This window comes from Myotis yumanensis, unplaced genomic scaffold (assembly GCF_028538775.1).
Source record: "Myotis yumanensis isolate MYYU_CA2020_CCGP unplaced genomic scaffold, mMyoYum1.0.hap1 SCAF_3, whole genome shotgun sequence".
Classification (NCBI taxonomy): domain Eukaryota; kingdom Metazoa; phylum Chordata; class Mammalia; order Chiroptera; family Vespertilionidae; genus Myotis; species Myotis yumanensis.
The window spans coordinates 8,574,643-8,591,211 of record NW_027223754.1 but is presented as its reverse complement, the minus strand read 5'-3'; the positions used below and the strand labels follow the sequence as shown (position 1 = coordinate 8,591,211).

Below are 16,569 nucleotides of genomic sequence, written 5' to 3'. Positions count from 1 at the left end.
TTTATTGAGGTGTGTTTTTCCCCTTTAATCTGTTAATATGGTAATTACATTGATTAATTTTGGAACATACTAACTTTGCATTGCTGGAATAAACTCCATTAGGTCGTGTATTATCCTTTTAATATACACTCTTGGGTTCAATTTGATTTAGTTAAGGATTTCTTCTGTGCTCAGAAAGATATTGGTCTCCATATTTTTTTTTTCTTTTAATGTCTTTATCTGGTTTGGTACCAAGGAAATCTGGCCTCATAAAATGTGTTGGGAATGCCGTAACCGGTTTGACTCAGTGGATAGAGCATCGGCCTGCGGACTGAGAGGTCTCGGGTTCGATTCCGGTCAAGGGCATGTACCTTGGTTGCGGGCACATCTCCAGTGGGAAGTGTGCAGGAGGCAGCTGATCGATGTTTCTAACTCTCTATCTCTCTCCCTTCCTCTCTGTAAAAAATCAATAAAATATATTTTTTTAAAAATGTGTTGGGAAGTGTTCCCTTCTCCTCTGTTTTCTGAAAGGATTAATGTAGGATTAGCATTATTGATGTTATCTCTTCCTTCAATACATAATAGAATTCACCAATTGGCCTGCAGTCTTCCAAATGGGAAGGTTTACATTACAAAACAAATTTCACGAATAGATATGGAACAATTCAGATTTTATGTCCTTAAGCCAGTTTGATTATTGGTATGTTCTGATAATCTTGTACATTGATGTAAGTTCTCAAATGTATTGCCAAACAGTTGTCCATAATAATCCTTATTATCTTTGTAATATCCAGAGGACGTGTGGTGATATCCCATCTTTAATTTCTGACATTGGTAATTTGGGGTTACTTCTTTTTTCTTTATCAGTCTCACTAGAGTTTAATCAATTATATTGCTTTGTTCAAACATCAGCCTCTAAGGACGAAAGATAAGACTTCCAAAAGATATGATGTGCTGCTGCTTAACTTTCTCCCAGTCCCAGTGGAGTTTCTTCTTGACCTGAATCTCATTAAGTCTTTCTTCCACAAGTTAGCATCCTCAATCTTTGTTTCCATTTTAAGCCTTACATAGGTATGGTTGGATGACTCATAGAAATTAATGGCTTCTAAGCAAGCTTATTTCTTCCATTATTCACTGATGGTGGATGCAAAAAGATACTCACGTCATACGGGCATCATAATGGGCCCGAAGATCACTAGATGCCTGAGTCATCAAGAGACAAGATGCCAGTGACCATGTCTTAACTCCTCATGTCTAAGTTTGGGGAGGAAAAGTTGTTTCACAGGAAACTAATGTTATATTTTCAAAATTAAAAGAAGAGTCAATAATGATTAAAAAAAAAAATCAATGGTCATCACCAATAAAGCACCGTCAAGTAAAATGCGTATGTATGTGTGTTCTTCCATCATCGTAAAAATCTTAATTTTCCTACATGCTTCACTATTCCTATTACTGGTTTCTGCATTCCTTTTTCTGTAAATTGACACAACACATATATGTAAACTCTAGATAAGCTCTGCCCGCTGCCCTACTCCTTCTTACACCCTTTAGTCAGGCATTAGATGCAGATTCCCGTCTGTGAATGTTACACGGAGTTTGCATTGCTATGAGAGGCACATTAATAAAAGCTACAGCTAATAAAGGCAGAGGTGAAATGAGCAAATATTTAGATCTTAATAAAATCTGAAATTATAAGCCTCTATCTCAAAAGAACATATATGCAAGACTTGTTGGGTAAGATTTATCAATGTACAACTATATGAATTTTATGCAGTTTATGCACCTGGTAAAACAACTCCCATTCTGAAGACACACGTTTTCCCCTTTGAGTTACATTATACCCTTGATAACGTCTTTAAGATGTTCATTCTGCATTATACTTTGGGTAGGAAATAAGAATTTTAAATATTCTTTTAGAAAAAAGTAAACAGTTATGAGGCAAGATAATAAAAATATGCACATTTGACAATAGGAAAAGTTCTCTGTACCTTCTGCAATCCCTTTAAAAACCAGATTTATATCTGGATTGACATAGTTTCCCCCATTGGGATAAAAATGGTTCCAAATGAAGAGTACTGCAGCCTCTACACATTCTGACTTCCTGTTCTGAGAAACCTAGGACGGCAGAAGGACAAGTCTAAGAAAGCACCGTGAACCAAAAATAATTTCCTGCCCGGCTGGTGTGGCTCAGTGGTTGAGCGTCGACCCATGCACCAGGAGGTCAGGGTTCAATTCCCGGTCAGGGCACATTCCCCTGGTTGCAGGCTGGATCCGCAGTAAGGGTTGTGCAGGAGGTATTCAATCAATGATTCTCTCTCATCATTGATGTTTCTATCTCTCCCTCTCCCTTCCTCTCTGAAATCAATAAAAATATATTTTAAAAAATAATAACTTCCCCAATGAACAAAATAAACTGATGAACAAAATAGATTCAGAGACATAGAAGCATGGAACAGACTGATAACTCTCAGAGGGAAATAAATTATATGCATATATGCATAACCCGTGGACACAGACAATAGTGCGGTGAAGGCCTGAGGGGGGTGGTGTGGAGTCAAAAGGGTCAAGGAGGTAAAGAGGGGGAAAGGGGGGACATCTACAATACTTTCAACAATAAAGATGAATTTTAAAAATTAAAAAATAAGAAGGGATAAAGATCATTAGAAAAAAAATAACTTCCCCAATGCATTACATTAATAGATATTGTAAATTTCTCTTTTATATTACAAACACCACCACCACCCCTAAAATCAATGAGGACTACTGATAGACCTCATGGTGAGTTATAGTAATGCGTTTAAATTGTATCTTTTAACAACAGATAGTTTGAAAAGTGGTAGAGTGAGTGCAGAAGAGAGAACTTGGAAACCAGAGGGTAAGGCCTGGGAGTGGGAGGTGCCCCAGGAGAGGCAGCTTGGACCGCTAACCAGGAGAGGGGCAGAGAGGACACCAAGGACCACCTTCATCCACCTTGCAACTTTGTCACTCTTTATAAAATAATGAAATAAAAGTGTGTTCCCTGTTCTCCCTCCCCCCAGCTCACCCTGGGGCTGCACTGGGTGATGCTTTAGAGGTCATGAATGGAAGGCACGGTGCCCCATACACGGGGAGACATCTGCCTTACTCTATAAAGTGTGAGTGAGTCTATGCAATATGAATGGATCCATATTTATCTTTGATAGGAATGCTTTAATAGGCTGACACTTGGATATCTATTGATCCAATTTTCACCTCCAAGTTAAGAATTTACTGTGTACTTTTTACCCTCCTCAGCCTCCACATTCCCCTCCCCCACAACCCTGCAGCTTTTTCACATTAGGAGTAAGAGCTCTCAATTGGTACACTATACTTCAAAATTGTATAAAAGTTCTAAACATTATATTCTCAAAAACCCATACCAGCCCGGCTGGCATTGGCTCAGTGGTTGAGTGTCAACCTATGAACCAGGAAGTCATGGTTGGATTTCAAGTCAGGGCACATGCCCGGTTGCAGGCTCCATCCCCAGTGTGGGGCCTACAGGAGGCAGCTTCTCAATGATTCTCTCACCCCATTGATCTTCTCTCTCTCTCTCTCTCTCTCTCTCTCTCTCTCTCTCCTTCTCCCTTCCTCTCTGAAATCAATAAAAAAATATATTGGGGGGTAGGGATGGAAGAGACACACACCAGCAATCAAATTATCAGCAAATACTATTTATTCATTAATAGTACTAAGACAAGAGTATTAGAGTGGTAGGATTAAATATCTTTTAAATGTTTGGGTTATCTATCCTACAACATATTATATTTTTTCAAATAATTTGCACTTGATAATGAAAGCTACTTGTCTTCCAGAGCCTAAAAGGATTGTATTGAAGCAGTCTTGTAGTTCTTCATATTCAATGCCCTAAAATTAGAAAATAAATGTCCATTTAATTGTATAGATGCAGGTAATATATCTGTAAATTCTTTAAAAAATGTTTTACAATTTAAAAAATTAACAATCCAAAACCACATTTCCTCACCAAATTAAAAAGCTTCACTTTAAATAAATCAAAAATATTTTTAAATGTAATTTAGGAAGGAAAAATTGACTTATGGGACCAATTTTAAATACTATGATCCAGAGATTTACTAGTTTTAAAATTAGGGTAAACGGAGCTTAAATTTGATTTAGGGTAATATTTGCGATAATGTAAAAAGAAAGAGATTTCAATAAACTCAAAATTACTAAACAGAAGGTAAACTTCTGATTTTTCAAAGCAGCAAGCAGTTGCTCTTTTCTGTCCAAACATATTCGCTAGGGCACACATGGAACTCTCTCAGGTCTGTTCTCTGGATAGAAAACGGCTCAGAGAAAACTGCTCCCAGGACATTAGTCCTGTAGACACAGTTAAATCACATAAACGTGAAAGGGCAATTCTACTTTTGTGATGTAATAAAAATGTCAGTATCACAATCACTGTCCACAACCGATAGGGTGTACTTACTTGTGTTTTTATAAAAGAAAGAATACGAATTTGGTGTCGGTTATCTACTAGTAATCCACCGCAGGATTACATTGAAGTCAGAAATATGTCAATTAGTTTAATTGGCATTAAAGCATTTTTTAATGAACAGATAGAAATGAATTATTTCACTTACTTATGATATTGCACACACACAAAAATGATGGACTGTCCATTTCTAACGTATGTTCTGAGCTCCTGAGACATTCTCAGTTTTCAGAGTGCTCAAAACCGGGGTAAAATTGAAATTTTAAGATACTTTAATAACATGCTTTTCCTCAAAGTTTTATAACGTGATGTCAATAGGAATTTTTTTCAGGAAGAGGAATATTTCCAGTTTTCATAAGAGATTATTTCAAAGTTAAGAACAGAAACCTTAAGTGTCATTAGGATTCATAAGAGCCTGGAGCCCTATAAAAAAGGTCAAAAACTCTCGCTGAGAATGATCCTATATAATAAAAGCACAGTGACCGAATGGCACAACAACCAGAACGACCGCAGCCCCTCACCCTGGCTGGCCCTGCCCCTGATTGGCCACCATCGGGGCAGGCTGACTGGACCCCACCAGTGCTCGAATTTGTGCACTGGGCCTCCAGTGTTAACATGTGCAGCTAACTGGACGATAAATACCTAAGGAGTTTCAAGTGACTCATAATAAGATGCTTCAGATTTGATTTAAAAATTATGGACAGAATAGTTTGGTACATAAACTTTTTCCATTGAGAATTTCAGATGGGAAAGAACTTCTACAAAAGAGGGAAGGTATATGGAAAGAGCTGAGATTTCTAAAGTCATCCAAATTTGTCATTTTTAAAAGTGTGTACAAATCAAAGATATGGTTTTAAAGAAATCTAAAAGTTAAAAACAATTTTTCTTGATTGATGAAGTAAATGTAACATATTACTACCTTTTGACATTCAAAGTCATTATACTTTCGATTGGTCTGCTTTTTGGTCCACCTGGCGGGTGGAAAACCTTAGCAGCTTTGCTGGGTTTTTCTGATTTAGTCGAATACGGGTCAGTAGAATGTGACGGGTAAGGGTCGAATGTTCCTGCCTTCATTCCGCCAGCCTACAAATCAGAATGAGACCGTTTTATGTGGTTTTGTAAAAGGCTTCTTAAAAATATTAGATGTTGAAGTTTATCCTATGGAGTTGGTTTTACATTTAAAGAAAGTTGTCTATTTTGTTTAATGCAGCTACCAGCAAAAAGTCTCCCTACCAGCAATTTCATGTGGTTAAGACACTGTAATTCTAAAAGTTCTCTTTTATTAAAATGCAAATGCTTAAGTTTGACTACATCAAATTACTAAATTTCTGAATAGCACAAATACCATAAACATTCAACAAACTAATATATATATATATATATATATATATTTCAACACAGATGAAAACAGAACAATATCCTTAGCGTACAAAAAGATCTTACAAATATCCTACTAGAAAATCTGCACGAAAAGTAAACAGGCAATTCACAGAAGGAAGAAATGTATAAACAAAGGTTTCTAAATTGAAAGAAGTATTTCCATTTTTATTCAAACTTGTAAACTTCAGCAAAGTGAGAAAATTCATCTCAATCATTTCAAAAACTAAAAGATGGCCTGGCTTTTTATGATTTTGAGAAAAACAAGACCTAAGATAAGACAGGGACTTAGAAGAATCAACTGTAAACTCAAATATATTTGAACTGATTAATAATCATCATAAGAGCTTCCTTACTCCCATACACTGGCCATACTTTATGCCTTTTCATAATTTTATAAAAACTGGTTTCATGATTCCTGGCATGAATACAAAACAAAAGTTTGTTGTTTGCATGGGCAATAAAGCAATTTGACGGCAAGAGGCACTATTTCTTTAAAATGCTTAATATTAAAAAATAATAATAATAGATGCTTAATATCTTTTCATTCTAAAACTCTTAACTTACCTTTTTACCAGGAGAAGAGGGCTTAAAGGGGCTTGGGAGTACTTCTTTCTTCTCTGCCTTCTTAATTGGAGGTAAAGATTTCTCAGAAAAATAAGGATTGGTATCAAAATATTCTCTTGGGTAAAGGTTTAACTTGAAAGGTCCCCCTCTGAGTAAACGATGGTGCTCTTCGCTCTCTTTCTGTAAATTAAAGAGTTAGAAATTATGTGGCATAGCCCTTGCTGCCTTGACTCGGTGGATAGAGCATTAGCCTGCGGACTGAAGGGTCCCGGGTTCAATTCCGGCAAGGGCACATGCCTGGGTTGTAGGCTCGATCTCCAGTAGGGGGAATGCAGGAGGCAGCCAATCAATGATCCTCTCTCATCATTGATGTTTCTATCTCTCTGTCTTTCTCACTTCCTCTCTGATATCAATAAAGAAATATATTTTTTTAAAAAAAGAAATTATGTGGCATAAATTACTCCGACAGAAAATAACGGAGAGTCGAATCTTCTTTCACATTTTAATAGAAGCACATAGATTTTAAAAATATATACTGCTAGGCTCACATTTTTTTAAACATTCCTTTGTTATGCTCTGTTTCTATGATACTAAAGATATGCTTACTTATGAATAAGAACAACTATGATTGTTCATTTGGGATATCAACTTATTTGAAGTATAGAGATCTATTTGTCACCTGAACAAATCTCTATTAACTACCTGGGGGAAATGATATAGTAAAAAGAGATTGGTCTTCAGTTCACACTCTAACTCCCTCCTGCTTTTCAGCATTTCTTGGGGACTCTGGGGCCTTTCAGTGCCACATTTTCAACCCTAAATGAGGATATTACGCGCCCCCCCCCCCCCCCCCCCCCCCCCCCCGCTCCAGGCATGCTGCTGTAAAGATTAAATGAGAATCTGTGTATAAAGTACCTGACATGTGGTAGGCTCTTCATAAATGTCAGTTTTACTTCTGAGAATGAGGAATACTTACTTTTTACATTATAACATGCTTAGATTATAATATTTTTAGCTACCTGGTACCCAAGCAAAACAGAGGGGAGGGTAGAGAGAGGGGAGGGGGGGAGGGGGGGAGGGGGGGAGGGGAGGGGGAGGGGAGGGGGAGGGGGGAGAGGAGAGGGAAAGGGAGGGGAGAAGAGGAGAGGAGGGGGGAAGGGAAGGGGGAGGAGGGGGGAAGGGGAAGGGAGGGGGAGAAGGGAAACAGAAAAATATCTGCAGAAATAATAGCTGAAAATATTCTAAATATAATGAAAACTATAAATCCACAGATCTAAGATGCTCAACAAACCCCAAGCATAAGAAACACGAGAAAACTACACCAAGGCAGATCACAATCAAATTGCTCCAACGAGTGATAAAGAAAATTTTAAACGTTACCAGAGGGAAAAGAGACAGTACAAAATAACCATGACAGCAGATACCTTGTCAGAAACAATTCAAACAAGAAAACAGTGGAATAATCTCTAAATTTCTAAAAGAAAAAGCAATGGTACACTTAAAAAATTATTTCCAGAATTAATTTTAGGAAATCCAAGATTTCTCACTTATAAATAATAAGTTATGAAAGTAAGAATAAAAGAGTTCTATCTACTGTAAGGAAAGAAAAGTATCTTATACCCATAAAGTTTAGGATGGAAGACTAATTACTGAGCCACATGTATTTATATATTATGTATTATTACTATTCCTACAGATGAAAAGCAGTTTATATGTAATTTTATATAAACTGAATAATCCATACAAAACAGAGATGCTTAATTTCAAATGACCAAGGCTTCTCCCCAATTTAATGGAAAACTTTTGGGTTTGGACAACCCATTTGCCAAACTGATCTCTATCCTTCTATCTCACAGCCCACCCAATGCCACCTGAAATCACCACAGCAAAATGATGGAAAACTGCAAGCCTAAAAATACAAAAACAAAAACACTAATTAAATGGCTGCCATTTAATTTTTGTTGCTTAATGTCCAACAAATTGGACTTTTCATTACTACCAGCTCTCTTTAAGTTACATTGATATTGTTAAATTATGTTGATCTTTTTCCAAAATGTATAAGGGTTCCTCCATTCATATGTAGGCGCTCTCCACATAAGTGAGTATGTTTCATTATACATCAAATATTGTATGAAGTGAGTGCAAAAGGCATATAACAGTTACGTTTCAGTGTTTATTTCTGCTCTTTAATGAAGAGAGGAGTTTTCTCCATTCTTTCACTCTCTCTTCTGTAGGCATGCATCTATTCTCTACTTCTTTCTTGATGTTCTCCATCACTCCTCCATTCCATCACTCACCCTCATGGAGGAGTACTCCCACTACTTTGTTGTGGTGGGAACATGGCTAAGGGTTAGGATATGACTCCTCTACTCAGAATAGAAGGTATTTGATCAGGCCGAGTTAACAGAAATCTCACAGCTAGTTGAGAGAGAGGTGAGAGCTGTGGTAAACTACAGCAGCAGGTAAAAAGCTCACCCTGGGAAGAGCTGAAGGGATCTATAGTAAGATGTGGAAATCTAATATCAAAAATGAAATGTAGCCCTAGCTGGTTTGGCTCAGTGGACAGAGCATCAGCCTGCGGACTGAAGGGTCCCAGGTTCAATTCTAGTCAAGGGCATAAGCCTAGGTTGAGGGATTGATCCCCAGTAGGGGGTATGCAGAAGGCAGCCAATCAATGATTCTCTCTCATCATTGATGTTTCTATCTCTCCTTACCTCTCCCTTCCTCTCTGAAATCAATAAAGATATATTTTTTTAAAAGAAATGTAAAACTATCACAATTCATAAACATCAGTCTGCCCGCCATTGCCCGAGTAATACAAACATGGTAAACAAAACAAACCATCATTAGATCACAAGTGAATTCTCTACGTCAACAAAATGAGAAAGGTTGAAAAAAGCTAAAGCAGATTATTTTACCTTATAATTTAGTTTTCCTGCATCATAGACATCAGCGGAGTGTGTGAACTGTTTACCTATCGTAACATTTGCATAGCTAAGGAAAGAAAATGAGTAAAGGTGACTTCAAAGTTCAGAAATTCTAAATTTTACCTTTTAAAGTTCAAAACAAATGATATAAGAGTATTAAATATAGCTTACCCATATCCGGTTCCTTTCTTTCCTGGGCTTGTATATAAATTCTTCCCAGGTGGCTCATACTTTTCTCTGGGTTTGGCCTGTGCGCTGAAGAATGGGACTGGACCACCTATTGTTCCATAGTAGCTTCCTACTCCACATCTTACAGTAAAAAAAAAACACAGAGCAGGTTAAAATGGCCAATTGTGTGTTATATATATTTTAGCATAATTTATAAAAATGTTTGAAAAAGGAGCGAAATATATGCAATGGAATTGACTTGCTTAACTTTGGTAAGAAAAAAAAAACATTTCTTGCTAGTTTCTAATCCAATTTTCCCCATTTTTCAGACAAGTTTGAGATGAGTTTTTAATTGTTTATGCTTATTTTAAATGTTCATATAAACAAAATTCTTAATCTCTAAGGAGTTAAAATACTTTCTATTAATCTCATTAACCATAACAATAAATAGACCTTTTTGTGTATTTAGGTGAAGTGAGTTACTTTACGGCAAATTAGCTAATAAATGGCCGATTATTTCTGACCATCCACTCACTGGAAACTATACTTTCAAAAACATACAAGTATTGTTTCTGCTGCTGATGGCATAATGAATCTCACAACATTTTGCTAATTTTCTTCTTTTTGGTTCATACTGATTACTTTATTATAGAAAAAAAGTTAACAAATTTTTTAAATTTTAATGTTAAATTTTCTGGACCCTCAATATATATTTAATCATTAAACCATTTACCACCTAATACTTTATTTTAACAAATATTATCTTTAATAAAATTTTCACAAGAAGGATAACTAATGTTAGTAATAGTCATAGCCTCTATTTTCCAAGTTATCAATGAAGTAAACAAATTTTAATAATCAGTAAATGGTACCTTATTATCATCAAAACTTGACACTGGTTATACATTTGAATTAATTTTTTTAAAAACTAGAAGACATCAATATTGTTTACTTATTATCTCTGGCCTACAAATAAAGTTTCCATTAGGAGAAAATACTCGTTTTTATTAATTGATATTTATGAATATATGTCATAAAATAAAATATAAGGAGAGAAAGCAATGACATTGCAGATAAAAGGTCAATTATCCACAAGCATTATCTAAGTAGAATTTGATTTAATGCAAGCAATAAATATCGGTACATTTAAAATTTATTAAGTGCCTGTGGTTCCATAATTTGGTGGTGAGTAAGTACCAGTATAAAGGCTTCTTATTTCTACTACCAATTTCTCTTTTTGGAAACTTTCTGTATCCACTAAATTACAGATTTTTTTCTCATACTAGGGAGATTTAAAAAGAAAGAAAAATTAGTCTAACTACAAAACTGTTATTATTTTTTGACTGACAAATGAATATTATAATCCAGCGATTTTCAAGTGGTGTGCTACAAGGATTTTAAAAATATATGCAACCTGACTATTTAGTCAGGGCCACTGACTTCTTTTCCCTTAGATTGTCAAATTAAAAAAATGACCATGGCCAACACAACAATAGCCGTCCCGTGTGAATGAATCAAAATTATACCTATTTTGCCCTGGCCAGTGTCCATCAGTGGTTAGAGTGTCAGCCTGCACACAGAAAGGTCTGGGTTCGATTCCTGGTCAAGGGCAAATACCTGGGTTGCAGGTCGATTCCCAGTGGGGGACAAGGGGGCAGGGCATGCCGGAGGCAACCAACACACGTTTCTCACATCCATGTTTCTCCCTCCCCCTCCCTGTATCTGTCTCTAAAATCAATGGAAAATATATCCTCAGGTGAGAATTAATAACACACAAAAAATTATACCTATTTATTTTTGTCAAACTGGCAAAAAATATATTTTTTGATGTTTGCAAAATTTTAGTAGTTAGTTTATGTTAGCCATAAGATGAAAAAGGTAGAAAATCGCAGTTATAAATTAATGTATCAAGGCAGCAATTTCCAATTATTACCACAAGAGGTCAACGTTCATGGAGGGGAACACTTAAAAATAGGAAAAAGTTATTTAAAGGGTAAAAGTAACCATATTACATGTAAAGGATTCTTAACATATTTTTGATGATTTAACTTCTTTATCAAAAAAGAAGCCTTCTCCTAATTTTGCTTTTTTATTGATACTTTGTAAAAGTTTTTTTAAAAATAGAAAAAACAGGGCACAGATATGATGACCCAAGGTGATTTTTCCCCCTGACTACTTCAAGGTTTTTTAATCAAATTTATTTTCATTATTTAGTTGGCCCTTATTAAATAAACTAATAGAGAACAGTAACATAAATAATCCCAAATTTAATGTGATAAAGACAATCAATTTAGTGAAAAATACTTGCCAACTTAAATCTCCCAATATAACTATCCCCAGTCAAGACAAAATAACCAAAGGATCATGCTTTAAAAAGTGAATCATACAGGATAAGTCAGTCCTGTGGAAGGGCTAGAGGAGAGAAAGTTGCAGATGTAGTCAAGAGTTTTCCCCCAAACACTTACGGTTTTTTATCTCCGTTAGGAGGGAGGAAAGCTTTGCCTAGATTTTTTTTTGCTTCCTGCATCATATGCTTTCTCCTCATTTGATTCAGATTCGCATAACCTTCACCTTCAAAAATCCTTACAAAACGGGGCTCAAAGTAACCCGGCTGGAGATCTGACATTTCTTTGGACCCCCCGGGGAGCATCTGTTTATTTTTGCTTGCAGCTTCATTAAAGGGCCCTTTAAAAATAAATTAGGAACATGGTAATTTTGAGCTTACTAGTCATCAAAGAACATGAAAAATAACAAAAAAAGTTTCAAAATGTGGCATGGGCCAATAAGTTTTGAGGCCTAAAACTTGTTTCAAAGCTCTGTGTGAAAGACTATGTTGACCATAAGACCTAAGAGCAGGGGTCCTCAAACTACGGCCCGTGGGCCACATGCAAATACAAATATTGTATTTGTTCCCGTTTTGTTTTTTTACTTCAAAATAAGATATGCAGTGTGCATAGGAATTTGTTCATAGTTTTTTTTTAAACTATAGTCCGGCCCTCCAACGGTCTGAGGGACAGTGAACTGGCCCCCTGTTTAAAAAGCTTGAGGACCCCTGCCTAAGAGGGTTACATTATAGACTGTGAATTTCAGAGCTGGAAGAGACCTTAGAGCAGCGGTTCTCAACCTGTGGGTCAATTTTTTTAAAAACAATGTAATGTTTTTTAAAAAACAACAACAGTTCAAATATCCATCATGAGAACATATAAATAAATTGTGGTATATTCATACAATAAATATACTAGTAGCCCTGTAATTTTTTGAAAGACTTTTTATAAATATTTGGAACTTCTTTTATAATTTGGATTAATTTTAGAAGTCCTTTTGTGATATAAAGTGTTTTTTGAAATGCAAACAATCCTTAAATCAACTGGTTATTTCAATGTGAATTTGTATCACTGATTTTTTACCTTAAATTTTTGAAAAGTAATATATTCACATCGTTCCAAATGCAACAGTATAAATATTTATACAATAAATCTTCCCCCCACACTCAGCCACTCAGTTCCTCTCCCACAGGCAATCATGATATTAAATTTGTTTCCCAAAGAATATTTAGGCATGTTCCAATATATATTTTCATATATTTTCCTCTCTATTTTTAGTGTTCAGCATAGCACATACACTATTCTGCACCTTAATTTCTATTTCATTTAATAACATACCTTGGAGGTGTTTCATATCATTGTATTCTTTTTTATTGCCACATAGAGGTCATTCAATAGCCAAAAATTTAAGACATTTTAAATGATTATTTACTTTAGCTCTCATTTATAACTCTTTTAAACAACCACTTGGCTATTCATTTAGCATTTTATTTTTCAAGAGGAATAGTAGATGGCCTTTTCAGGTACAAATGTGAACACTATTTGCATAGTAGAGTGTCCCATTTAAGGGGAAACAAGCTAAAAACAAAATATTCTGGGAGAAAACTGCCATGAACCCTTGGAAAGAAATAAAATTACTTATGAGGAGAATACTTAAAGAAAGGATAGTGCAAAAAAATGAAATTATGTTAACTCTATTGAAATTTCTCAAGTTTATTCAACTTTAGAACTAATACTTTAAAATATGGACCATAAAAAATATCATTTGGGCCCTACCCAGGTGGCTAAGTTGGTTAGGGCATCATCCCAATACGCCAAGGTTGCAGGTCCGATGGCAGGTCAGGGCACATATAAGAATCAACCAATGAAAGCATAAATAGGTGGAATAACAAATGGATGTGTTTGTGTTTCTCTAGATAAGCAAATAAATTTAAATATCATTTAACCAAATTTCCATACAGAGAATGTCCACGATTAGGCTGTAAAGAGAGCGAATGTACTTACGATCAAAATGTGACACATATTTATCACCAACAGTTATATATTCCATCTCACTGAAGAGGCCAACCCTCTCCATATCAGATTTTGTTCCTTCTCCAGGCATTGTTGCGTCTCCTGGAGGCGTTCCCTATATCAGTAACTTCAAAAGGTTCCTTTGGGCTACTTCTCTTATAGCTCAAGCCTACCCTATGATGAAAAATACAGGAGGGAATGTTTTGGAAAATGGTGATTACTAAATTTCAGTCTCCATTACCTTCAGTCTGAAAGTGAATGTTCTCTACCAAACAGTAGTCCCAAACTATGTGGGGAAAGAACCTATTTTGTTGGGCGAAGGCTGATGGTATTCAAAATGATCACCGTGAGCCCTCCCTTTGGCTCTCCAGGTGAAATACCCACAGGTTACAAAGTGTGTATGATAACATTGTTGTATTGCCGTTCCTCTTCTGTAAATGATAAAATTATTGCTGTAATAATTTGCAGTGAGGTATGAATACTGTGCAAACAACCAGCCCTCCTTTGAGTGCACGTTAGGTTTAAAAGGCATCATTAACTGGGGCAGGTGTTTTCAGTTCAGATCAAACGACTTAAACATACTGCACTGTCCCTCATCCTGAAAATTAGAACTTAGCTTTTCAGAATGCACAACACGTACAGGTACTACCCTCTAGTTCCTGAGTTTTTTCAAATTTCATGGGGGGAGAGAACAATTTTCTAACCAAGATAAAAATACAGAACAACAAAACAAACAAAAATCCACAATGACTTCAAAGTATTTGTTAAAGGGTAGAATGCCAACTGTGATTTTCTATTGCAGTATCACATTAACTATGCAACTACTTACTTAGGTACTTACTACTTTCATAATTAGACGTGTCCTAAAAAGGAGGACCAAAGAGCTAAGAATACTTGCCTCCATTTTCTCATAATATTTATAAAACGCCAATTTGACTTAGACACTGGGCAAACATCAGTAAATAATTCAAACACTGGCTTATGCCTTGAATGTAGAAGAAGTTGTTTCACCTGAGCATGAATCATTGCTAGTGTGTAATATCAACGAGACAATAGAAGATTCTGGTTAAACTAGAGCTAAGAACATACAACCCTTCCCTCCATCCTACCTCTCCCTCTGATCAGGTACCCTTTAAAACTAGACGGCAGTCTTTTGGGGAGTGCTCCTTCATGTGCGTGGTATTTCAAAGCTCCATTCCCACTGCCTCCCCACAAAAGCTTCCTGTGGTTTTACAGGAGCTCACAGAGCGCTGCCACCCTCATCTGCCGCCTGGGGACACTGCTCCCTGGCATCTGAGCTCCAGTTGTCACCGGTGGAGCCCTCCCCAGCACAGGACCATGGCACATGCTGTTTCGCTTTAGGCAGGTTACCAGTCCTTCACTGAGCCAAACCCTTTCGTTCCCCCAATTAACACTGAGCCTTCGTACTACTCAGTGCATTCATCACTGTAATTCCCTCTATCATAGCCACAGGCGCTTCTCTTCCCATGCCCTCATCATGTTACCTAATGGGTTATCATTGTACATCCACCTGTAGGGATCCTTTAACAATTGTCTTAACACACACACACACACACTAAATTGTTGGCTCTACAAAGGCAGGAACCAAGGTCTGAGCCAAGTTTTTATCACAATACTAGAGGCCTGGTGCATGAGATTCATGCACTCCGGGGGTGTTCCCTCTTGCAGTCTGGGACTCCTGGGGGGTGGGGAAGATGTCTGTCTGCCAGCTGGTGGACATCCCTCTCACAGTCCAGGACTCTTGCAGTCCAGGACCCCTCGTTCCTTACCGCCCTCCTGCAGTGGAGGCAGGAGAAGCTCTACCCACCACCTTTGGGCTTGCCAGCTTTGAGCCCAGCTTCTGGCTGAGCGGTGCTCCCCCTGTGGGAGCGCACTGACCACCAGGGGGCAGCTCCTACATTGAGCATTTACCCCTGGTGGTCAGTGTGCATCCTAGCGACAGGTCATTCCTCTGTTCAGTTGATTTGCATATTAGGGTTTTATTAGATAGGATTCCCAGTGTCTGCACAGCACTTGGTGCAACAGAGAGAAAACAGAAGTTCCTGCCTTGACTCTTTCCACTACTTAACTCTTCTTGAGCAACATTTACAAAATCCTTTATTCATTTATTTAGCAAATTCATTGCAAACCCCTCTTCTGGGTAAGGCTCGTCGGTAGAAGCTCAGAAAGCTGAGATTTTCAAAGGCATAGATGCTGCCCCAGGGAGCTACACTGAACATAAGTATAACACAAGCGGAACCTGGCAAGCTCCCTCCGAAAGGATGGAGAAAGGTGCCGGAGATGGAGGGGTGCAGGAGGGGCCGAAAGCTTCTGGCTAACGTGATGAGGGGAAAGATTTCCCTTAAGGGAGACGGAGGCTCAGAGTAGGTGGGTATCTAAAGGCCAACACCTGGCGGCTGCGAGGACCAAGTCACCTCTCAGAAGGGCACTCAATCCGACCACCCAGACCAGACCGTCTCAGCTGCTGTAGAGCCCAGGGCTGCGAGCCACCAGGGAGCACACGCTTCCCTCCAAGGACCTCGCCGAGCTGAGTCCTCGCCGAGCTGAGTCTAACGCTCGGCTAACCACTGATGTTTATTGTGACGCGTTGCCCGGAGGACAGGAGAATCCATTCTAAGGACGCTGCGGGGGACACGCGGAGACTTAGAATCCTCATCGAGCAACGCGCGGAAAGACGTAGGAGTGGGTTGGGATACGGATGATTCAACCAAAAAAATATTCT

At 37.5% G+C, this 16,569-nt stretch overlaps 1 protein-coding gene across 2 annotated transcripts; it reads right to left on the bottom strand.

Moving 5' to 3' along the window:
• Window positions 1–3,706: 3,706 nt before the first annotated feature.
• CFAP96 (cilia and flagella associated protein 96) lies at window positions 3,707–16,366 on the bottom strand. Of its 2 annotated transcripts, none has more exons than XM_070407365.1 (8): window positions 16,262–16,366; window positions 13,818–14,000; window positions 11,955–12,174; window positions 9,493–9,630; window positions 9,313–9,388; window positions 6,395–6,574; window positions 5,370–5,533; window positions 3,707–3,861 (listed from the first exon to the last, which is right to left on the bottom strand). In XM_070407365.1, exons 2-8 carry the CDS (start codon window positions 13,915–13,917, stop codon window positions 3,813–3,815), a joined length of 927 nt encoding a protein of 308 aa, XP_070263466.1. In that variant the 5' UTR covers window positions 13,918–14,000; window positions 16,262–16,366; the 3' UTR covers window positions 3,707–3,812. The 2 variants fall into 2 exon arrangements, with proteins under 2 accessions (XP_070263466.1, XP_070263465.1); XM_070407364.1 differs by having other exon boundaries at window positions 16,237–16,276.
• Window positions 16,367–16,569: the final 203 nt, after the last annotated feature.

What these genes read in the sequence shown, in the direction of transcription:
- CFAP96 (XM_070407365.1), bottom strand. Translation starts at nt 13,917, where the DNA reads ATGCCTGGAGAAGGAACAAAATCTGATATGGAGAGGGTTGGCCTCTTC. An exon ending in ATATGTGTCACATTTTGATC is followed by an intron (nt 12,175 to 13,817) that starts GTAAGTACATTC and finishes TTATTTTTAAAG; the next exon opens with GGCCCTTTAATGAAGCTGCA. An exon ending in CAGGAAAACTAAATTATAAG is followed by an intron (nt 6,575 to 9,312) that starts GTAAAATAATCT and finishes TTTAATTTACAG; the next exon opens with AAAGAGAGCGAAGAGCACCA.